The 25006-nt window shown below is 41.8% G+C and overlaps 1 protein-coding gene and 2 long non-coding RNA genes across 3 annotated transcripts; 1 reads left to right on the top strand and 2 right to left on the bottom strand.

Annotated features, from left to right (window-relative positions):
- The first annotated feature begins 1438 nt into the window (after window positions 1-1438).
- Window positions 1439-19784, top strand: LOC132452488 (polyunsaturated fatty acid lipoxygenase ALOX15B-like). The gene is made up of 14 exons (XM_060045141.1): window positions 1439-1698; window positions 1842-2040; window positions 2215-2296; window positions 4231-4353; window positions 4517-4620; window positions 5251-5417; window positions 8594-8737; window positions 8877-9080; window positions 9206-9292; window positions 10090-10259; window positions 14151-14272; window positions 14415-14515; window positions 14649-14819; window positions 18611-19784. Exons 1-14 carry the CDS (start codon window positions 1558-1560, stop codon window positions 18788-18790), a joined length of 1995 nt encoding a protein of 664 aa, XP_059901124.1. The 5' UTR covers window positions 1439-1557; the 3' UTR covers window positions 18791-19784.
- Window positions 12486-13284, bottom strand: LOC132452489 (uncharacterized). Its single transcript, XR_009524362.1, has 2 exons — window positions 12858-13284; window positions 12486-12590 (listed from the first exon to the last, which is right to left on the bottom strand). It is a non-coding gene; the product is annotated as an uncharacterized LOC132452489 (long non-coding RNA).
- Window positions 19785-22983: 3199 nt separating the features above from the next.
- LOC132452593 (uncharacterized) lies at window positions 22984-23833 on the bottom strand. The gene is made up of 2 exons (XR_009524413.1): window positions 23631-23833; window positions 22984-23070 (listed from the first exon to the last, which is right to left on the bottom strand). It is a non-coding gene; the product is annotated as an uncharacterized LOC132452593 (long non-coding RNA).
- Window positions 23834-25006: the final 1173 nt, after the last annotated feature.

Genomic DNA, 25006 nt, shown 5'->3' with positions numbered 1-25006 from the left:
GAAGATTTGGAAGACTTAAGATTTGATATCTTCAGCAAGCGGGCCGCAGCTGGGAGCATCAAGCCTGATAAACTGCCTCCAACTACAGGAGCTGCAGCACAGCACTCTCTGCGGACATATCCCCAGACCAGAGATTGGCTACTGCTACAAAGTCAATCACTGGATGTCCTTGAGTATGGGTGGAAACAAGGAAAACAAGGTTATGCACCTGTCCCTACAACAGATCCCTTTGCATCGGACCACCTTCTGAGGTTAGTCAGCTGCAACCGTGCAGGTGACCGTGGCACTCTCAGATGCTGCTGTAAAAAGCAAGGAGTCAAATGTATTTCTGCTTGTGGAAACTGTCATGGTAACTCTTGCCAGAACATCAACCAGCCAGATGATAATGGTAGTGAGGTAGATGCAGGGGAGTTGGATGAGGTTTGTTAAAATGTCAACTGATAACGCAAGTTTTGATTTGTAATTGTTCAATAAAAGCATTTGTTATGGATTTGGAGTCATTTTTACTCAAAACTAATGACTGGGATAGATTCAGCACCCCTAAAATACCCTAGTTAGCCATCTCAAAAGGCAATTTTGGCATAATCTTTTTTTCTTTCACTATTTTTACCCAGGCCCTCTGGGCACCCCAACTTTGAGGCGATTCCAAGGGGATTTGGCCGTGGATAAATTGGGAGGTGTTACTAGACACCTATAGGAACACATGGTAAAAAAAAAGCTATCGTAATAAATTATTTCAGAAAATGCCAAAAACCTTACCTAACATTCCCTAACCAGGGAGTGGACCCCTAAAGGCGTTCATTCCCTAACCAGGGAGTGGACCCCTAAAGGCGTTCACTCCCTGGTTCCTTGGAAAAACTCCTTTTCACTTCCTTGTTCCTTGGAAAAAACACATTGTCAAATTCCTAAAAAGGTAAGGGTGCGGTAAGAACATGTTGCTTAATATCTAGTTTAATATATTGTGCAGGGCGAACTCAAATCACAGGCAGAATGGGTGGGGCTACCCAGTCTATCTGTTCCACTCACTCCCTGCATGCTGAACCTTCACTAATGTTTGTGTTATGGATTAGTGAGGGCACCTCGAGAGCTATTAAGATAAGGATGCAAAAAAGGAGAATATTGAAAAAACAAAATTAATAAATAAATAACATTTGTCTGTTATTTATATGGATGCTTCATTTGGATGCATCCATTTGGATGCTCCATATAAATAACGGTTAACAGAAAATAATTCCTTTTGTTATACGAAATGGACAAAAGTATGCAACCAATAAAAAAAACATTATTCTGTCTGGCCAGAATAATTGCTTTTAAATGTTTGATTCCGATAATGCTTATGTTTCCAAAGATACATTTGAAGAGTTCAACTGTGTGACGTCACCAAGGTGTGTTATATCAGGAGGGGTGGAGTTGAAAATGAGTTTAAAAAGAAGGCAAATCAAAAATACCAAGCATCACTTTAGAGGGCTACATAACAAGGTAAGACCGGCTATTCTACCTCATGTTTATATTCTTCATGTGAGTGGACTACTCCAACGTTAACACTACAAAGGAAAGATGCCTGAATACAAAGGGGTCATAACGACTGAAAACCGTCTCTGGGCGAGATCTTGGGATTGTATCTCCATTAAAGTAGTGGGGACAGATGGGGCGAGCCAATGGAAAGCCCTCTCGTATCTTCTCTCATTCCCTGAATCTGTAAGTTTGTCATTTTAAATACATTTCAGTGCAATTATTGTCAACTTGCTTATTTGACATAATTTAATTAATGTTAAGGTTAATGTTTACAACTTATGAAAAGCTGCTATATCATACTTCTCTCTCGTCCTGTCCACCTGTAGGATTTTGAAATTGAGGTGGACCGCTCCATTGGCAAACTGGTACTGATTGAGCTGAAAAAAAGCTCTGGTATTCTGCTGCCACAAGACTCCTGGTTCCCTGCCAAGGTGGAGCTCAAGTCCCCTGAAGGAAAGACCTTCTACTTCCCCATCCATCGCTGGATCACCGACGATGAAGTACATCAGTTCAGAGAGGCCACAGGTACATGGAACTTACCTTGTGCTTACCTTAACCCCTACCTGAAAAAAGCATGGCTTGATGAATTCACTTTTAAATAGGCATAAATATTTATCTATGCTGCCTACAGCCGTTAAAGTTACACGTTAACTTTTTGGGCATATTGTACCTTGTATGTTTTTTTTTCTTTTGTTGCAGCTTGTTTAGTGGTTGATGACACCTATCCTCTTGCGATCCAAAGCAGAACAGAAGAGTTAAAACTGAGAACAGAACAGTATTGGTATGTCATATATATTCATAATGGATTTATAATGGCACAATTCACGTGGTTATTTTCAATATTTATTGCTTCCTTGCGCTATGGAAGCATATATGTAGCAAAATTCAAATGGCAATGCAATTTGCAATTTGCAATTCAATAAGTAATTACGTTATGCAATTGACAATGCATTATGCAATTTCATAATGTAATTTGTAAATACGTTATTCAAAGTGTATTTTAATATGCAAAGTGACAATGCAATCCTCAATTACATTTGCAAAAGTTATAACAATAAAAATACAATAACATTTTGTCAAATTCTTTGAGTTCCTTTATTCAAATTGAAAAGCTATAGCGTCCCCGTGATTGCAATCCACTTCGCCACGCTCCGTGTGTTGCGATATTCAAATGACATTTCAATCCGCAAAACGGAATCCAAAACGGAATCCAAAGAGGAAATCCAAAGAGGAATCCAAAAAGTCAATATGCAAAGTGGCAAACGTATCAGCCACCAGCGGGAACTACGTCACTTTCTATTGTGTCAGACTGTTTTATGTGTGGGGGGAGGGAGTTCCAGAGCCTGGGTGCAGAACAGCTGAATGACCGGGCACCCATTCGTAATGAGTCGTGATGTGGGGATACAGTTGTCCAGCAGAGGTTGACCGGAGGGAGCGGGAGGGAGTGTATTCTTGGAGGAGGTCCCAGAGGTAACTGGGGGCTAGGTTCTGGAGAGCTTTGTAGGTGAGGAGTGGGTGGAGACGGTGGGTCTCCCGACTCTATGTTTCGCACCCAGTGCCTGTAGCACTTTGGAAATCGTTGTGTTTACCACACTGGCGTCAAAACGTACCCGTGAGGATAAGTCGTCTATCCTATCTCCCAGAACACGCACTCTATCTACTGCATCTGTGTCTTCAACACGATTGTTCTCCACATCATCGGCCAAACTTCGGAGCGTATCAATAATCTCCATTGGTGACCATGGACCTGACACATACGAACTAGAAGTGAACAAGGAAATTACGAGCAAGTGACGTAGTTCCCGCCCAGACGCTGATTGGCTGATACGTTTGCCACTTTGCATATTGACTTTTTGGATTCCTCTTTGGATTCCGTTTTGGATTCCGTTTTGCGGATTGAAATGTCATTTGAATATCGCAACACACGGAGCGTGGCGAAGTGGATTGCAATCACGGGGACGCTATAGCTTTTCAATTTGTATAAAGGAACTCAAAGAATTTGACAAAATGTTATTCTATTTGTATTGTTAGAACTTTTGCAAATTTAATTGAGGATTGCATTGTCACTTTGCATTTTAAAATACACTTTGAATAACGTATTTACAAATTACATTATAAAATTGCATAATGCATTGTCAAATGCATAATGTAATTCCAAATTGCATTGCCATTTGAATTTTGCTACATATATGCTTCCATATTGCGCAATGAAGTTGGATCACTTACCTTGACCTTCATGCAATTTGTTTGTTGCGGAGTCAGTGGGCCTAATGTAGAGATTATATGAGATCCGCTCACAAAGCAGCAAACCAAGATCACAAAACACTTTGGTAGCACAGCAGTAGATCGGAAATGAATTAATATGGACTCAAATGGCCAAATGGGGGTTGTACACATGGTAGTGACCATGTTAATTGTAACTGTCAGTTATGGGTTTGCAGATAACTTCTATCAAAAGTGTCAATGCTTTTGTAGCAATCAAAAGCCTTGACAGCAATATAAGCCTGCTAATTGTAAAAGAGTGACAGAAGCAGTAATTTTTTACAATCAGATTCTGAATCGGACTAGCTCCAAGCTTTGGACTAGCTTTGGTGTGTGGAGGCCTCACCATACCATAGGTTAACTATTCTAGTATTGATAGGACTGAATTGTTATTATTGTATTGTTGTACTTGTAGAGTATATAATATATATAATATAATATTATTTTCCCTAGCTGGAACATTTATGCAGTGGGCCTTCCTCAATGTATGAAGATTGACAATGTTCATACTCTGCCTGACGAGGTCCGTTTCTCCTTCACTAAAGAAGTGGAGTTTGGATTCACCGCTTTACAAGGGTATCGTTTTTTTGTTGTCTTTATTATTGTTTATTATTATTATTTTATTATTCTTTTTGTCTTATATTAATTATGTTAATTATTTATTTGAGACAAAGAATTGTCGACGCTTAATCAATAAGTGTGGTACTATGCTTAAGGCTTTTGTATTTTCTCGGTCCAGGCTGATAGAGCTGAAACTCGACGGACTAGCGGATTGTAAAGAAAAGTGGACGAGCATTGATGCCATCGGCAAAGTCTTCCGCCACAAACAAACTGCACTGTCTGGTATAGAATGCTTCACATTAAGTTGATGGCTCATGTATTTTTAATTTAGATATTGAAGGCTCTGTAGGTAGGATGGTAACCGTTTGAGGGCCTGTTCGATTGTAATTCTGTAAACATTGAGAAATGGTGACACAATTTTGTAGACTTTATTGTGTGACTTTTAAACGTATGGGTTTAACGTTGGGGTTTCTAATTGTTTTGTAGAGAAACGTGGCGGAACAGAAAAGAGCATAGTTAATGCAAATTGACTATTGGTAAAAACAGTATAATCTCCTGTGTCTTAAGCTAGCCTGGGCTCAGATATCATTGACGTTTCTGACTTTAAACAAGAATTACAATACAAATCGATGTATGAGTCAAAGAGATGATACAAGCCCGCCTGTCTCAGTGTGAGACGATTTGGATTTTAGAGCGCTACCAGCTATGCTAACCCCTCTTAGTGTATGGAGGTACAGAGCATAGAGGGAAATAGGGTGGGGTAGATGTTTACAGTCAAATATTACTAGATTTGGCACCCTCTCTCTTTACAACCCTCAAATCGTATCTAGATTGGCTTTATTTAAATAATGTTTTGAATAAGTGTGTTCTAAGCCTCTGTAAATGCATTCACACCATGCCTTCTGTTTGTAGAATACGTTCAGCAGAACTGGATGAAGGATTCTCTATTTGGCTACCAGTTTCTAAACGGTGTCAACCCAATGGTGATCCGTTGTTGTTCGGTGTTGCCGGAAAACTTCCCTGTCACCGATCAAATGGTGTTCCTCCACGGCGGGAAGAGCCTAGCAGAAGAGATGCAGGTGTGTGATTCCCCTGAATGGTCTCAACATCTTTGAAGGACTCAACATGCATTGTTGCTTGCACAGCACACGGCCTCAACAAGCTCCAACACACAACTATGGAATGTGGGCAACACAAAATGTAATCCGACAGTCGATCTTGGTTTTTGATGCCGTTTGTTGCTCCAACTTTACATTATAGTTTGCTGTTATAGTACCATTATTCCACAAGTAAATACTGTAAATAACCAATGTAACACTATAACCAATAAGGTTGTACATGTACTTAATAAGTTATAAGGTTAAAGCGTAATTCCGGGGAAAATTGAACCCAGGGTCTTTTTCGGCATGAAGACCCATTAATTAAGCCCTCCAGACACTTTTTTTCGTAATCGAGTATAAGGCTTGCCCGGAGGAATGCAACAGCCCAAATGGCTTCTATGGTATTGGATAGGGGCAAAGCGAACGATTCCAAATCAGCATTTTTTAACCACTAATATTTCTCAAAATAGCATCAAACCTCTGAAGTATTACGACTAGGGTCCCTACTCATAAAGCTAAGCATCAACAATTTAGTTAGCGTACCGGGAGTTTATTTAAAAAGACTGTTTTCCAAGTCTGTGCCTTACCGGTAGGTCCATGGTTCCAGGAAGTCGATTACCGGCTACCGTAAATAACATAATAGAGACACCTACAAATTTACAACAAGTATCAAGAGGGAAGAATGTTCAGTTAAAATGGTTGGTAGCCGGGAGTCGACTTGTGTGGACTTCCTGGGAACATGGACCTACCAGTAAGGCACAGACTTGGAAAACAGCCTTTTTCAATAAACTCCCGGTATGCTAACTAAGTTCTTGATGCTTTGTTTTATGTGTAGGGACCCTAATCATGCTAGTGCAGAGGTTTGGTGCTATTTTGAGCAATATTAGCGGTTAAAAAATGCTGAACTCGAAGCGTTCGCTGTGCTTAGCCAATAACATGGAAGCCATTTGGGCTGTTACATTGCTGCGGGCAAGCTCTATACTCGATTATCAACGTAAAAAATTGTCTGGAGGGCTTATTTTATGGGTCTTGGTGTTCATTGCCGGAATTACACTTTAAGGGTTAGTGGTTAGGAACGCTTGGAATAGGCAAAAATGTGAAGTGCCTTAATTTATATGAAGTACATACAGTAACCGGTTATGAAATAATTTATTACATGTGTAAATTACACTTAATGTTAAGCGTTACCATTTTATTTTATATAATCATACTACTAGCAGACCTGTCGGTCAAGTTGCTCCTCCCCACCTGGTCCAGTGCGCACTTGCCAGGCAGCCCGCAGCTCACACACACACAGCACGCACACCCTCACACACACACCGCACACACACACACACACACACACCGCATACACACACACACCGCACACAAAAGCGCACGCGCACACACATGTGCGGACGCCGAAGTTGCAAGACGATCAAGATAACGGCCCCACAGTCGACACACTCTCCAAGCTACGACGTTCTTCATATAGACTCTAGAAATTGCAATGAAGAAGTGAGGGACAATTTCCCAACGCATCGGCTTGTCGTTTATTTCATCATCCAAAAATCTTTAAAACATTGCGCCGACCGGCATATCAACAAACAAGTCGTGCGATCTTATAAAGACAGCGTCCCGTAGCACAGAACGAAAACATGTCAATAACACAGTATGGTGAATTATGTCTATAGAGTCCACCACAAGACTAGACTTTGTTGCTACTCTCCGCCTTGAGCCTCCCGCAATGTCTTTACACTTTTTTGCTCAAATTTTATATTACTCTCCTACTTGAGCAGCACGAAATGTCTTGTGATATTGATATACCCTTCCCCCCTGCTGACTGTTTTAGTTGTTTTATTTTTATAATGTTTGTGTGTGACTGTAGGCTACTACTGCCTGTCTTGGCCAGGACACTTGAAAATTAGATTTGTAAGCGCAATGACGTATTCTTCTGGTTAAGAATAAAAAAACATCTTAAACACTCACGTCAGGTCGGCCGCAATCTTGCCCTCGCACCCGCCCCTTCTCCCTCTCCCCCTCCCCCACCAAAGTCTGTGCTTTATTTCACTATGGCTGCTTTCACACATACGTGTAAGTCCTGATATTCTCTTGCTATTCTCTTGATGGGCCGTATGTGTGAACAACAAATCCTGACATTTGTACGCTGAAAATGTCCAAAGAAATACTACCCTTGAGGTAGTAATTTCTCCGTAGGAAATGTAAATCATCTTACATGTGAATGAGGAGTAGAAAGTCGTATTTATCACACCACTTCAGTGGGCGTGTTGATGAAGACTCGGTCTGCATTTGCATGTCATTGACTAGCACCCTAAATGATAGTCAGCCTGTTGCCTTTTTTTCGCTGAATGGTCAAAAAATATTTGAATGTTGTCACTGCTTTTCAGTAGCCTGAACATCCAGACCCACATCTAGAAATATGTGGGGTCTGGCAACGAGTAATGCAAATAGCCCAATTCGAGGGGCGGCACCAAGCTAAAAAATCTGACCGATAAAATATCGCTGCACGCAATTGGATAACACTACAACCAATCAGAACAATACAAGGGGTGACGTATCCAGAGCCCCATACGCTCAGCTACCAGCGGAGCCAACCGATAGATTAGACTCTTGTCGTATCGGGTCGGTAAAGTAGAAAAACGTCATTCTTGCAAAGGAAATCTTTGAGCGCCGTCTTCTGTTCCTCTTTTTGAGGAAAAGCCAAGTCTAACTCTTGAATTGTAGTGGCCAAAGTCGTTTCAGATAGATAACTGTTCATCCGTAGACACCTTGCAATATTTACTGATAACGGACTGATTCCGTTGCAGTGCTGTCGTCATCTGTTTAGCTCCATTCTGGCCCCCCTATATCAGATACACCGATGTGATTGGTTAATGTTCGGATCCAGGGGAATCTGGGAATGAGTATATTACTCATGCCTATGCTGCCTTAGCTGTTGTTACACTTGTTACATAATTGTTACACAATTTTCAGTTTCAGAAGAAGCTGTTGTTACTATTTTCAACCATCCAATAGTAGTTACCATGCTAGAACGCACGCACATCGGAGGCAGAACTATCATAGCAGCCTAGGTTTGCAGGAACACCATTGTTGTAAAATATGTTACAAAAACATCCTAGTCATTTAAAACATGTTGTTAACTTATATTCAAACAGAACGGAAACATATTCCTGTGTGACTACAAACTCTTGGATGGATTGAAAGCCAACGAGGTTAATGGCAAGCAGCAGTACCTGATGGCCCCACTCGTCCTGCTCCACAAAACCCCTGAGGATCAGCTGCTGCCCATAGCTATCCAGGTAAGGGTTGATATTTACACTTCATTCCATCCCCAAATTATGGCTGATGTATGTAACTTCATGAAAACTTTTAGGAACTCCCAATATCATCAAAGAGATGTTTTCAATTAATTCTGTGAGCTCTGTGCCTGTTCTATAGTTGAAGCAGGAACCATCAAAGGACAACCCTATCTTCTGTCCTGCCGACTCAGAGTACGACTGGTTGTTGGCCAAGATGTTTGTCAGAAGTGCAGATTTCCAGGTCCACCAGCTTAACTCCCACTTCCTCCGTACTCATCTTCTGGCAGAAGTCTTTTCTGTCTCAATCCTGCGTAACCTGCCCATGGTGCATCCGCTGTACAAGGTGACCATCGTTTTGTATAATCTCATAAACTCTCCATCTAAAATGTTAATTAAATGAGCATTATAGAAAACCTTTCAATATGATACATCTGAAAAAACATATTTTGTTTCCCTGTTTTCGGCTAGCTCTTGGTTCCAAACACTCGCTACACCCTCCAGATTAACTTCCTAGCTCGGGAGCTACTCATATCTGACAGTGGATTTTTCAATAAGGTAGGGAGCCGACCGTGTGTATACATGTTGTTGCCTTAAAGAGGAACCGTCACGTTCAGCTATTTACTTGTATAAGAGAGAACCGCTTCATATTAGTGATGGGTCGTTTGTGAACGAATCAGTTTGAAGGAACGACTCTTTAACAAGAACGAACTGACCTTATTCCACCTTTCAGTTCTCTCTTGTTAGTCTCTATCGTTCATTCTCCTAGACTCGACTCCCACTCGCTGTTCACTGTGTTAGGTTAGCAGAGTGGTGAAGAGGGACTGGCCTGGGCAACAACATCTCGATTCCGAACATGAAGCACTCCTCAGCTGAGAGGAACTTAGTTGTAATGTTGCGTGTTAATTGATGACCGTTTGCACGATCGTATGAGAATGAGGGAGGAGCTGAGTCTGACTGACTGAGCTGAGAACCGTGCATTCCATGATACACCGCGACCTGAAACGCGACTGAATGATTCTGACCGATTCCTCTAGGTGAACTGACAGACACGAACTGAATCAAGGAAAAGATCATCACTACCTCATATGCTTTCTGAGACAAAGATTGGGGTCTGCAGTAACTCTGCTAAATAGTTGGACCACAGGGTAGGAAGCCGTAGAAGGCCTACTCTCTTATGTTAGGAACTATGTTAAGATGTTAAGAACCCCTTTAATGAAGACATAGCATATGCCCTATTTCATATACATTTATGAAAAATGTTCATGTGTTTGTGATATTGTACCAGACCTTTGGATTTATTTGTCATCCTTTCCACCCTGATGGTTAGTGTCACAATGTAATTGCTTCCCAAGTTCACCGCTTCTGGTGGAGAGGCTATGCAAATGATTCTGCAACGAGCCAATTCATCTATAACCTACACCTCGCTCTGCGTTCGGGATGACATCAAGGAGAGAGGGCTGGAGTCTGTGCCCCACTTCTACTACAGAGAGGATGCTTTCCAGATTTGGGACATCATCAACAGGTAATAGAAACACTTATGGAACATAAAAACGGTCAAACTATAGACATAAACCAGTGTACTACGTTTACTGTACAATAATAGCCTAATAATGAATTGTTAGCGCTAAACATCGAACCGGCTCTTGAAAAGCTAAACATATGCCAGCCTAACCGTACGTCCACACCAGGAGCGACCAAAGCGTCAAAGACGCTCACAAAGTTTCGCTGCGAATATTTCTGTTCGCTTTGGTCGCTCATAACGTACAATTCAATTATGCAGACGCATTTAAAGGAGCCGTAGGCTTTTAGTACAGACAGCCATATCAAAGAGTGAACTCCCATACACTTTGGCCATATTGCCGAGACGGTTTTGCTTGTTGGATAAAGTGCGTCGACAACAAGTAGGACAGTGATTTCCCCCAATATAAAAAAACTCTAAATTCTAAAATGTAGGCTAATTACAACCGAGAACAAAAAACCCTGCGTGCTGTAGTAGGCTAGTTAAAATATGTTTCACTGATCTGCATCTGCAAATCATGATCTGCACTCATTCGTCGCACTCAAAACAAATAGACATTGGCGCACATGGCTAATTTGCATACGTGCACAGGACTGGTTGGCTCCGCAAAGCAAATAATGGAACATATATATCTATCTAGGCCTATCTGTCTATCTATCAACGCGTGTCTAGTTTTAATGTGATGTATTGTGTGTATATGTCCAGTCAGACTTGTTCTGTGTGGTCTTGTAGGCTACTGTCCTGTGTGGGCCGAACCACCTAAATGGATTCCCGACGATTTGTGTCGTTTGGTATTAATAAAGACTTGACTAGGCTATCTATCTATCTTAGACTATTTAATTAACAATTATTCACCTCAGGCTCCGTGAATAGTGGGGAATAGAGGGATAAAAGACAAAAGATATATCCCTTGTCATTTATCCCTCGTCTTGTCGATTTGTTGGTTTATGTGACGATTTCAAAAACTGCAGTCATTTAATGTCATTTAAACTGCAGTCATTTAATGTCCTCAAAGCATGGGCCTATATTTTACAGTAACATTGTCGATTTTAAAATAATAAACACAACAGCTTGTTTTTGGAAATATTTATTCAATTTAACAAATCAGCAATTGCTGATAAAAGTGCACATGTGGGAACTTAACAAACAAAGAAACAAACATGTGTACATGTGAAAGAGAACATCAAAAGAAAGTTTGTGTGTGTGTGTGTGTGTGTGTGTGTGTGTGTGTGTGTGTGTGTGTGTGTGTGTGTGTGTGTGTGTGTGTGTGTGTGTGTGTGTGTGTGTGTGTGTGTGTGTGTGTGTAAATGGCATTAAGTTCAAAAGCTTAATTTGTCCCACAGGTTGCCATATTAGAAAATTGTCTTTGAATGAAGGCAGTCTGTTCTCTAATACAGTTCTGTATCATAAACCTGGTCGAGGGGAAAAGATGTCGGAGTCTCGTTAAATGTGAAAATATATGCACTGCTGCTACACTGGTCGATAAAAATCACAAGACCAAGGTGCAGCTGACAGCACTGCGAGGGTAATAAGCTTACTATTACACCCCTCACAATGTTGTCAGCTGCACCCCGTTCCCCTCATCCCACATGTCAACCTCACGACACTTGGCCTCGTACACCATCCTGTACATTTCGAACTTTAGACCCTCTCTAGTCTTAAGAGACAGCTTTTTTAAATCCTCTTGGAGGCTTCGAAAGAATAGTGAGTCAGAGTCCTCTGGAGGACTCTGACTCACTACTCGATTGCTAACAGCCTCTATAGCTGTGATGAGCCTCTCCGCATCAAGAGCATCACGAGTCTGGTCTCTGCCTCGTCCCGTCTTTCTCCTGCTCTTTCCTGCTGCCTGCTCCTCGGCCTGTGGTGCTAGCTGGTCAGTGGCCTGTGGTGCTAGCTGGTCAGCGGCCTGTGGTGCTAGCTGGTCAGCGGCCTGTGCTCTCCCTGGTGCCTCCTGGTCCTCGACCGGTGCTCTCCCTGGTGCTGCCTGGTCTGTGTCCTCCTCACTCTCACTCTCACTCACTGTCCCTGCCATGTTGGTCTGGCTATGGCGGTCTTCCATGAATGGATCTATGAAGGCCATTATGCGGGCATACTTCCATGGCTTCCCTCCACCTGCCCCTGCACCACTCCTCCTCCTTTCCTTTTTCCTATTTCCTATTCTTCCTGTCAGGTGTCAGGTGTCCCTGAGACCCTTCCATTTCTTGATGCACTCATTAACTATTGAACACAAAACAGAAAACACAGCTGTCATTATCATTATATATGTCACTTACAGCAATATATTGTTTCACTTCTTATGTCAAATGACTTATTGTAAGTTGCTTTGGATAAAAGCTAAATGGTCATTTGTCAGCTGTCTATCCTCAATTAAACCGCATTGAAGTGACACGTTTGTTCCGTGCATTATTAATTTGCATTATTATGGGTGCATTATTCCTTTGCACAACGTATTATTCCTTTGCACAACGTATGTATTTTCGATATTTGAAAACGATATCGTCCCATTCAGAGCAAGGAAGATTAGTATGCTAGGATCTCGGTTAGCAGGCATGTATGGCGCCTATTTTACAATTATCTCAAACGTTTCATTAACTCACTCACCAGACCAACCAACCACGCGTGACACCTCCGCCCAGGCCAGAGCCTTGGCGTTTCGATCTCTGAACTGAAAAAGGGTTGGGTCGTACAACACCGGGTGCCCAGTTACAGCCGCGATTAATACTTCAGCCGACATTTTGTTCAGTGAGTGAATAAAGGTAGGTAGGAACCAAAGTGCCTGCCGGTGTTCCCTGGGATCCACGCAAGCGAAGAGCGTCTACATTCCGATTGGCTGTCAGTGTTTGGCCGCTGAAGCGCGTCATAGTAATTTGCATAAAGTTAAAAAGTTGTCAACTTTTTTTTGACGCTCTGGTCGCTCAACTTTGGCCGCTGGTAGCGTTGGTCGCTTTGGTCGCTCTTGCCCATAGAAAGTGAATGACTTCCGGCAATTTGGTCGCTCAATTCGCTTCTGGTGTGGACGTACAGTAATAATTGTAGTTATTGGTTTCAACGGTAGCCTATAAATGTTAAAGCTATTGTAGGTAAGATTTGGGGGAATATTTCTCACACGGTCTACTGTGAGTGAGTTTCAAGGACCAATTAGCAGTAGTGCAGAGATATTCCATTTGCAAGTTTCACAATGAGGCCCACTCCTTCCGACCAATCAGAGAGCCTTAAGGAGAAAGAGCGTAACCCCTGGCTCTCAATCAACTATGTGCATGCGGTTCCAGGTTCTGTATCATAAACCTGGTCGAGAGGAAAAGATGTCGGAGTCTCGTTGTTAAATGTGAAAATATATGCACTGCTGCTACACTGGTCCATAAAAATCACCAGGGTGGACTGTGGTTCAGTCTGTCGAAAAGGGGGCCTGAGAGGTGTTGAAAGAACTGAATATCCAAAACACTGGATATTCAGGGGGGGGGGGGGGGGGGGGGGGGGGGTGGTGCTAGTGGGGGTTAAAGCTCTTCAGCCCAGGTTATAGGAGTTTGCAACCCTCGTTCCCCATAATGAGTACGACTCTGATAGTTGCACACACACACACACACACACACACACACACACACACACACACACACACACACACACACACACACTAATATAATAATACATGAAGACATCAGAATGACTCATAATAACAAAACTATGAAATCATATTCTACATTTGCGTAAGTGATGATGACTGTTGCTGCTTGTTGTGTGATTTGATTGGTTTATTCGTATCATATTGTAGTGTGTAGTATTATTTTTTATTGTTTGTTGCATTAAAATGTATTGGCACCTGCTATAAACAATCTAGCCCCCCGTAGCTCCCGCCATTTAATTCTTCGGCACTGCTACTCTACGTGTATGATACAGGTTTGTTCAGGGAGTGCTTGGCTACTACTACAAAGACGACTCTGATGTCCAGCGAGACACAGAGCTACAGACCTGGGTTCTGGAGATCTTTGAACATGGATTCCTTTCACGGCCAGAATCTGGTGAGCTTCAAGCAAAATACATTAATTCATTGTTAGGTGGTCGAAAGAAATACATAATTATATTGGGAATAAGCATACTGCAGAACTAATTTTCACTAATCAAAGTAACATTTTCTTTAATATAAAAATGTATAATTCTCAGGAATGCCTCAAAGATTGAACACTGTAGCTGAGCTGGTGAAATTCGTCACCATGGTGATCTTCACCTGTTCTGCCCAGCACGGTGCAGTCAACAACGGCCAGGTCTGATTTTTTCACTAAGCTGAATCATTATTTTGGTCCCTTCTTGGCAATTAATGTTTTTTTCAGATCCACTTCTTTTGAGTATTTGTCCAAAATTTGACAAAAATGTGAACTGATGACGATTTATTTTTAGTTTGACTACGGATCATGGATGCCCAATACTCCAACGACCCTACAGCGCCCCCCGCCGACCACCAAGGGAACTGCAGATGAAAGGTCCCTCCTGGAAACTCTCCCTGATGTCAACGCCACCGTTCATGGCATGGCTGTCATGTATCTGCTCAGCAAGCCGTCCAGTGATTTTGTAAGTTGTCATGTATGCAGAATATATACCGTACATCCTGCAGTATTCAGTAGACCTACTTCCTTGAGTCTGTCCCCTAGAGTATTTTCAGTTTAGTCCCTCCAGAATTTCGCGGGCCTTTTTTGAGATTGTTGAGGCCTAAAATCCCTAATGTTGCGTGAGCTTTTCCAAAAAGTTGCGATGAAAGTTGCAGTGTTTTTAATGTTTTTGTTGCGATTACAGTGCGAGAGGAAATGAAAGTTGCGATAAACGTTGCGATTTTGCTGATGTTAAATATTAAGTTATTACTGCAATTTTCCCAGAGTAATTTGTTAAATAGTAAGTTATTACTGAAAAAAAAAAACATTAATTAAAAGACCAAAAACACTGAGAAATGGTCCTATGAATAATATAGATTCTTGATTCTTTTCGCGCTGGCAATTGACTTGGATGCAACAGCCTCATAGTGATCTGCCTCGTCGTCTGATGTCCTGCCTGCAGTTCTGTAGTTATGTTTCACGTGGCAAAATGCTTATCAATGGAAGATTTCCCCTTATGTTCCACCACAACATTGCATGCAGTGCAAAATATTTTCCCCCCGCTGTCATGTAGAATACCATGATACTGCTTTTACAATTTACATTTAGGGCATTTAGCAGACGCTTTTATCCAAAGCTACTTACATCGTTATTCGTTTAATACACACATTGACACACCGACGGCAGAGTCAATCATGCAAGGCGACAGCCAGATCGTCAGGAGCAGTTAAGGCCCATTCACACCCTACGGTAAATACGGATACGGACAGTTTCGTCCGGTCCCGGAGGTGTTTCGTCCGTAAATGGGTCCGTCGCCTCTGAGTTTACGAATCCGGAGTGCTCCGGGTGAACCGGAGCAATGCCACCGGAAATCGAGGCGGCAGTATAGAGTCAAAAGTCAGACCATTCGCGAAAATAGATAGAGTAGTATAATATCTGAGAGATATATATATATTAGAGCTGTCAAGCGATTAAAATATTTAATCGTGATTAATCGCATTAATGTCATAGTTGACTCACGATTAATCGCAAATTATTTTTCTATGCTAAATATCCCTTGATTTCTTTGTCCCATAATTCTTCTCATTTTAATTCTCTTATCAACATGATGAAGTGCATCGGCTTGCCTTGTGCAAATGATTTTTTATTGATAACAACATTGGCATATACTGATCAAAACAGGACGATACAAAAAAAGAGCCTATAGTGCAATTAAACGACTGCTTTGAACAAATGTCATTTGAACATAGCAGTCAGGCTATTGCTTCTTTGTTTTGAGCCAAAGTTTTTATTTTTTTTAAATAAAAGAATTGCGTTAATCGCGCGATACATTTTTTAACGCCGTTAAAATTGGTTTGCGTTAACGCCGTTAATAACGCGTTTAACTGACAGCTCTAATATATATATATATATATATATATATAGTATTTGACGTTTTGTACTTATATTATACTATATACCTGACATTTTTATTTTATTGTTATTGTTCCCCTGCTTTGGCAATGAGTTGTAACTGGTCATTTAACAACATTTTGAGGAGATAATCCGCGGGTTGGTGAGGGGTGTCACATGCCACCGCACACTTTTTGCACTTTTTTTTGCCAATTTCGGAAGACGCAAAGCAAAATCATCTCTACAGATGTCATGTTTGCGATTGTCGATGCCGTTAATTTTTTAAACGACAGTCACTGCCCTCTAGAGTATTTATTGCGTAACATCCATAACAACGCTGAAACCAGACGGAGGTATGAAGGGTAGTTCCGGGGGCAACGTTTGGGGTGACGGACGAATTTCGTCCGGATCCGGAGGTATGGATCGGCCTTTAGGGTTAATGTCTTAGTGTCTTGCTCAGGGAGGGACCCATCAACACTTAGCTAGGAGGAGCTGGGGATTGAACTAGCAACCTTTCGGTTACAAGGCAACTGCTCTACCTCCTGAGCTAAGCTGACCCCTTTCGCGATTTTTCGCAGTTAATTTTCTTGGCTATGGAGGTAGATTGGTGTCTTTATTATGCAATCAAACAAAATAGGGTTGAGAGCAAAACTTTCCACACTGCAATCAAAAAATAGATTTGAGAGCAAAACTATGGACACTGCAATCAAAAAAAAATTATTGCAAGTAAAATAAATGTGATAAAAAAAGTATTAATGGGAATCCAAAAGTTTGTTTGCAAATCCAAAAGTTTTGTTTGCGAATCCAGAAGTTTTGCTTGCGAATCCAAAAGTTTTGCTGGCGAATCCAAAAGCTTTGCTTGCTGTTGAGCTGAATCTCTTGGGCGGGACCTTCGCCGAAAGATGTAAGACGCGTCTCTTGGCCAGTCTCGATCGGAGTGACAGCTTGGCAACATCCACAGTTAGTAACGAGAGAGGGAGTTTTGAAGTCATGATGAGACAGAGTGGGACTCGGGAGCTGAGAGGACAGAAAATCAATGCGTAGGTATGTCTTCCGTCATAGTAATAGCAAGAATGTTATGTTTGAACTGGTGCCTGTAGATTGCTTTTGTTTAACGATCTGTGGATGTTGTAATGGGTTAAAAAGTACACATAATTTTGTCAGCATGTAGCTGCTAGCTTAGCTCAATTACCTAGTCATAGGTACGTTACGTGCCCAGGCTGCCTATTAGCCTGCATGACGTTGTGCATAGTCCTGTTAACTAGTAGCTACTAGTTAACAGGACTATTTGTGTTCATCGATCTCTCGTTACTAACTGTGGATGTTGCCAAGCTGTCACTCTGGTCATCGAGACTGGCCAATAGAGACGTGTCTTACATCTTTCGGCGTAGGTCCCGCCCACGGGATTCAGCTCAACAGCAAGCAAAGCTTTTGGATTCGCAAGCAAAACTTTTGGATTCCGAAGCAAAACTTTTGGATTCGCAAGCAAAACTTTTGGATTCGCAAACAAAACTTTTGGATTCGCAAACAAAACTTTTGGATTTCCAAACAAAACTTTTGGATTTCCATTAATATTTTTTTTTTTGCTCTCAAACCTATTCTGTTTGATTGCATCATAAAGACAGAAATCTACCTCCATAGTTGGCAAGTGTGAAACGGTGGACGCGCACATCCGGCATGAATGCCTGAATCGCTTGTAGTAGTAAACACGCAAGTGAGGCGGAAGGTTGTTTGTTGACGTCAGTTCAAGACGACGCCACTGATTGGTCAAATTTGCGGGAAAGCTGCGGTGGTTGGTTAAAATTACAACACCGCACTCAATTCGCGGTGATTGGTTGATGTTGCGTTAAAGTTGCAAATCGCAACATAGCGAAATCCTGGAGGGTCTGACTATACTATGGTAGTTTGGCTATTCCCTGACCAAGCTCAATCGTAGATTGCACGTTGGTCTGGAGAAGCTGCTGTCATTTTCTTGAGGCGTGATCAACGGGCCTAGTTCAACTGACTCTGTACGCGATTGGCTCTTGCCGTCGCTTCGCTGTCGTATCGTTGTGTTGAACCAGCCAATAGTATGCAAAGTGGAAAACGAGCTTGGTGATTGGCTCCCGCAAAAAGGTATCAGAAAGAAATATATTGCTCTTCTCCAGACCCTTGTGCTGGGCGAACTCAAATTGCTGGCAGAATGGGCGGGGCTACCCAAAATTATCTTCTGTATGTGTTATATTCAATGTCTTATTAATTAATGTGCTCTGTTGGTCTATGCATTTGTGTGTGTGTGTGTGTGTGTGTGTGTGTGTGTGTGTGTGTGTGTGTGTGTGTGTGTGTGTGTGTGTGTGTGTGTGTGTGTTATTATGTGTATTTAACATGTGTTCATCCCAACAGGTGCCCTTTGGCCACTACCCTGAAGAGTATTTCTCTGAAATAGTCCCACGCCAGCAGATGCACCTCTTCAAAGGGGAGCTGGGACTTTTAAATTCAAAGATTGAAGCCAGAAACTTGGGTCTGAAAATCCCGTACACGTTTCTGGACCCAGCGTTGCTGGAGAATAGCGTAGCCATCTGATAGCATGAGCTATGGGGGGCAGGAGGGTCTGGTCCTGGAGGTGGACTCCCAGCTGAAGGGTTGGGTTCAAACTCCATTGTCCACACTACCTTCTTCCTACTATGCAATATGAATAATTATTAGAGTATTTTCAAGAATCATTTAATTCTTAAATTTTTAGAACTGTGAGGAACATATCTGATAATGTGTGCAAAATGTTTGTTCCTCTGAAATGGTTGGTTCCTGCAAAAAATTAACATTAGGCATGTGTAGTACATTTGAAACACTCAATTGTGAACGCTTCTTTACTTCTGCTTATGTATCTCCTGCACCTTTTTCAATTTCACTATGATGCATCCCTTTTTCTTCAGTGGTTCGTTTTAATTCATTGATTCATTGTTCTCATGCTCTTCATACATGTCAAGACCATCCACAGGTGTCATGCCCAGTAAGTACCCTGATATAAAGCGTGTCCCAGTTTGCGGGAGTGCGCATGCATTCAGGGAAGGGGGAGCTATCATTACTATGCTACGATTTAACTTAACAAAATTATAAGACACATTTGGATTGTTTGATTTATCTTTTTAGTTTTGTACTTTCATCAACAAGGCAGCGAGGTAACACTTTGCTTATTGCTCAGAATCAATGCTTCTTCTCTAACCTTTGTATTATTAATTGCAATGAATTGAGAATGTTTACTGGAAGGCAATGATGTTTTTCTTTCTATCATTTGACAATGCTGATATATTTCTTAGTCATCCTTTGTCAGGTAAGGATTTTGTCAATTTATATTCCAGTTCGATGCTGTAAAATCAAGATGCTATTACTCTCCTCACTTATATTTACTTGACTCAAGTTTTACATTTAACTGAAGGAGGCATTGTAAACCACATTTGTTTTTTTTAATCTACTCCAAATTTAAGCCTACCTTATGATATTGTTGTAAAGGATACTGAATTCAACCTTCTTGAAGGGTAAATAATAAAAAAACGATCATGATTACAATGTATTGTATTTATATATCCCTTTTCCTTAAGCTAAGGCCACTCAGGTTAAAAAACGTGCATAACGCGCCTAACTTGACGCTTGATCATTGTGTGTCACAAAAATGGTTCAACGCGCCTGTGGCTGCGCTGGATTTAGGAGTCTGAGGTAGGAAACCCAAACGCCGCCGTGTTTGGGTGCATGATAGAGCTTAGATCGGGTTAGATTAAATAATCTTGGATATAAATAACAATAATCGGGTTAAATAACTTCACATGGGGTGTCAGCAGTCGGTTGCACCAGCAGAACGTAAAGCCGATCATAAGTTCAGGTGTAAAGTCCGCCTTAACCCTACGCTCGACGTAGCTAGTGTCACACTAAAGGTGTTCTAAATTTTGGTTGCACCACCATAATTTAAGTTGTAACGTTACTAGTAGTGCATCAATTGTACCAGTGTCGCTTTTAATGACGTTTAGATAATTTCAAGCCAATCATTGACAGCTAACAATATAAACAGGAAGTTTCCACCTTACCCGAGTGAAGACGCGTTAGCACCCAAATGAGAGGGCAAACAAAACAGTTTCAGTCATTTGTTCTCTAAAATTTGCTTGGACGGTATAGGCGTGAGGTTAAGCTATTTGATGGCGGATTTTATAATAAATAAATAAATATAATATTCCGCCCGGCAAAACCGAAATCGCGCATATAATTCAACATCATCATAATAAAGAAATGGATCGATACGGTCACGGACAATCCGTTCCCGGCGCAAATCGCATTGAAACTCCTCTTCCCATTGCTCAAAACGAATAGCCATCTTTACCCTGCGTTAAGGCCGATTTAGGGTCGTTTTAGACGCAGAGACGTAAGCACGTAATTTACACAAGGGACTTGTTTTAGACAAGTTTTGATTTACGGTTCCTTAAGGATTGCGCGTGTTGCAAGGGGATTCTCCGCCAGAACAGTAGGGGGAGCAACGAACGAATCTGTGGGCGTGGAAGTGGAAATCGCTGGCTTGTTTATATTTATGCACTTCCAGTATTTTCGACGAGAGTAGCAGTAGCTAAGTTTAGGTTAGCGGTCTTTTTCCACACTCTGAACGATGTTAAGGTTGCTGTAAAACCGGAAATGTGAGACTCCTGAAAGGATGTGGTTAGCTGGCCAATCACAGTCTTTGCGAACTGCGTAGGGCCGTAGTGTTTTAGTCGCATAGTCAGGAATTTTGGGCGACGCACTTGAGCACGTAAGGGGGGATATTTTACCGCGCAAGGGGGGGTTATGTATCTTACGTGCTTACGCGTTAATCTAAAACAGAGCATATATCGGCCTTTAGTGTTGAAATCTTTTTACGTTTTTTTCTTTTAACGGTTCTTTATCGTTAGTATGGAATTTACACCAGCTAGAGGGGAGGTGTAAAAGATAAGTTATAACTTAGTGTTACGTTGAAACTATCTGCTTGGTGCAACTGCTATTTTTTTAGTAGAGTGTAAAGTCGAACGTTTGGGTGATTCAACGTGTGCCGCGTTTCCACTGCAGGGTGCGGAACGGATCGGATCGCAAAGGTGCGGTAGGGAGGTGGCGGTATAGCCCAGCTCAGTTCCGAGGTCGCGTTTCCACTGCCGACAGTACCCTTTGTGGTAGGCCGGATGTCGATCGCCGCGGCAGCTACGTAAACATCGTAAAAAACGTCTTCCTCCCCAAGAATGCAGACGAACGTCTCCACCTCCTTGTTCGCCCAAGCAAGCGTTTTACGCGACAAGTTAATTGTAAAGAATAATACCTCGAGGCTACTGTTTTATCCCCGCGTCACCCGGAAGTGACGATTCTGTCGACCAATCAACGGAGGGGGGGTGTAGCTAGAATTTCCCGGGACCCTTTCAGGCGTCTCGTCTCGTTTGCGGTACCCCAACGGAGGAGTCCCGAGAACGGGGCCGGAACAGGTACGGCAAAGTCCGGGTCACGCCCACTTTTGGCGGTGGAAACGCGACCCGACCCGCACCTTTTCGATCCGATCCGTTCCGCACCCTGCAGTGGAAACGCGCCAGTAGCCTAAGTGGGACCTTACGTTCTGCTGGTGCAACCAGCTGCAGAAGTTAAACCGGACAGCGCGAAAAAAAGAACAAAGAAACCAACAAAAATGATTATTGATCAGTATGTTTTTGTATATAGTAGTTTTATAATAATTGTTGTAAATAGTCACATGAATGTTTTTTGTTGTAAATAGTTTTATTGTTATATATATGTTTTACAAGTTATATACGAATACATTAGTCAATACAAAAAAGTTAGTTAGGGTTTTAATAAATAGTTAATCAAAAAAGTTAGTTAAATAAGTAAGTTTCAATAAATATGTAAATAATAATAAACAATGTGTTAAATATAACAGAACATAAGTTATTTGTCCACCAAAAGCTCCAAAATTGACAAAAACCTATCCATTCTTTCCCTGCTCTCCTGGGCTCTTCTCTCCTCTACCTCCCTTTGTAGCCTCATGTCCTCTTTTATTAACTGGAACATTTACATTTTACATTTACATTTAGGGCATTTAGCAGACGCTTTTATCCAAAGCGACTTACAATAAGTACATTTGTCATAAGAAGTGCATCAATATATCGCTGTTTGTACAGAAAGGATGTTCATAGAACCAAGTGCAAGTACCACAATCGCTAGGCTAATCAATTCCCCATGTTACAGCCATGATAGCAGCTACTGCAGTTGCTACACAGTTAAGTACTATAATACAATACAATACAACACAGTGTACAATGGTGGCCAGAAGGGGGAGGGTGGCTATGCAGAGTTGAGGTGGACTCTGAACAGGTGAGTCTTGAGTCCTTTTCGGAAGATAGTGAGCGACTCTGGAACATGTCTTCCTCTGTCCCTCTTTCTGGACCTTGGCCCTCGCTGTCTTTCCTCCTCCTGATCCTTGTCCTCCACCTCCTGATCCACCACTGCTGTACTTGGCCCTGGTGTGTTCTCAGGGATGGAGGCAATTAGGACAGGGGGGTTGGTGGAATGCCTCTGTCCCAATACCTTATCCATGGGGACAAACCAGGGCCAAGTGGCAGCAGTGGGTTTCCCACCTCCTCTCCTGACCCTGGATTCTTGCAATCCTAAGGCAGAGGAAATCAATCATGGCAGTTAACAACAGCAGTATCCAAACAAATTTCAGCATGGTTAACTTGCATGGTTAAAACAAATAATGTATATTTAAAATGACATGTACATACTTTATATATTTTTTTAAATTGTCCCATTTTTTCTTTGCCTGCAGGGGAGTCACCTTCCCCTGCAGGCCTATTTTCTCCAGAATTGTCCTAAACACAGACATTATTAATCAGAGAAAACAAGAGACACATTTATCAATCATGTTAATAGCCCATGTTAACAATAGGCCATTTATAATATATATATTTGACCATCTTGTAAAGGTTACATTTAAATTAGCCCTCATCCTATATGAAGCCCATAATAATAAGACAACCAGTAGAACGTTTGGGTGATTTACGTTCAACGTAGCCTAAGTGGGACCTTACGTTCTGGTAGTGCAACCAGCTGCTGGTGTGTTTCCAGTATCCGTAGTGTTGATCAGCAGAGATATAGAACCAGTAGAAGTCAAAACACCCTTTTTCTTCTATGTGTTTTTCTAGTGCTGTCTAGTACTGATGCGAGCTGTGACTTTTTTGGTCTTTCTTTCTTTAATAACCCAAAATAGGACATCGTAGTAAACGATTTCTGGGGATGTTGTATCTGTCCAGCTGTTTAATGAGGGCTAATTTAACTAACCTTTACAAGATGGTCAAATGTAGATATATAAATGGCCTATAATAATTTTTATAAACTAACTTACGATATAAATAAACAATTGTTTCCTTACCCCCAAGCCACACTTGCTGAGTATTTCACCCCGGTGAACAGCTCATCGTTCTCCCCCCTCAATAGAATAAATCGAGCAGTATGCTGCTGGCTCCCAAAACCAAAACCAAATGTTAGAATTAGTTTTGCTTTACACTACCAAACAAAAGCAGCTTAAATAGCAAAATAACCAAGTTAACTGTGTAATCAATCCCAACGTCTGTAACGTTAAAAAAAAAAAAACAGGGTCCACAACCTGTGTTCGCGTTGGTCCATTGATCTAACGTTACAGAATAGCAAATTATCTATATAATCGCCACAATTTCGGTAAATATAACCATTTTGACCTCTTAAATTTGAAACCAAGGGTCCATTTGAAGGACCCTTGGTTGTGGGACAGCACTTGACGCAATCGGCGTCGACGCATCCTTCGAATGCAGCCTTCGAAGGATGCGTCCTAGGAATTGGGACACAGCCATCGTCCGCCAGGACGTTGAGGTTGCTTAGCAACCAGAGACGCTGTCCATGCAAGTGAATTCGCTTTATTCACCTGGCGGATATTTTGGCGAACACAGAGCTTGCGTGTTGCTGACGGATGTCACAATCTCTGTGTTCGTCAATCTACTTATCGGCTGTGTCCCAATTCCTAGGACGCATCCTTCGAAGGCTGCATTCCAAGGATGCGTAAGTAAGTTAGTAAAGTAAGGTAACACAGCTTTACCAATCTGTGGTCGTCTGTTTCTCGGAGCCGAAGATATATCCCCCGTCGGCTCCGGCGGTGAGTAGGCCTATTCCCCAACTCCTCCAATAAAAGATAAAAGATAAAAAATAAAATTATAATTTTTGTTGGCTTATTTGGTTTCTTTGTTCTTTTTTTTCCGCGCTGGCCGGTATAACTTCTGTTTACTAACAGGTCAGGTCAGCTGTCAGGGTTGCGGTGACAGGAGCAGCGGGTGGTGGTCACGCCAAGGTAAAGGGCGGTAACGGTTTGTTACGTAAACCGGAAATGCTCCGTAGGCTAGACCATAGGCCGATTCTCAATTCGCGTACTTGTGCGTGCTCGTGTGCTCGTGGACTCGTGAAACGTCATCAGTCGTTGCCCGAGCACTGTTCCAATTCGAAGCATGCATCAAGCGAGTACTGTCGTAAAAACCGGAAGTGTTCTTGATGCGTGCTCGATCTCGCCGTTTCACCGAGAATGCATCGGAGGTGGCTCGTGTGTACTTGCAACCGCTATAAATCCCAGGATGCATTTCGCACTCGCAGCAGTACGATGGCGGACAATATGGAGAAGACGCACAACTGTACTCTTAACTTATATATATATTTATATAATAATAATAATAATATAAGATAATATATATATATATATATATATATATATATATATATATATAT

Source organism: Gadus macrocephalus, chromosome 23 (genome assembly GCF_031168955.1).
Source record: "Gadus macrocephalus chromosome 23, ASM3116895v1".
NCBI lineage: Eukaryota > Metazoa > Chordata > Actinopteri > Gadiformes > Gadidae > Gadus > Gadus macrocephalus.
The sequence above is the reverse complement of the archived record's forward strand: the minus strand, read 5'-3'. Positions and strand labels throughout refer to the sequence as shown.

Coding starts and splice junctions, on each gene's coding strand:
- LOC132452488 (XM_060045141.1), top strand. CDS start 1,558: ATGCCTGAATACAAAGGGGTCATAACGACTGAAAACCGTCTCTGGGCG. Junction 4,621..5,250: donor CAAACAAACTGCACTGTCTG/GTATAGAATGCT, acceptor TTCTGTTTGTAG/AATACGTTCAGCAGAACTGG. Junction 8,738..8,876: donor TGCTGCCCATAGCTATCCAG/GTAAGGGTTGAT, acceptor CCTGTTCTATAG/TTGAAGCAGGAACCATCAAA.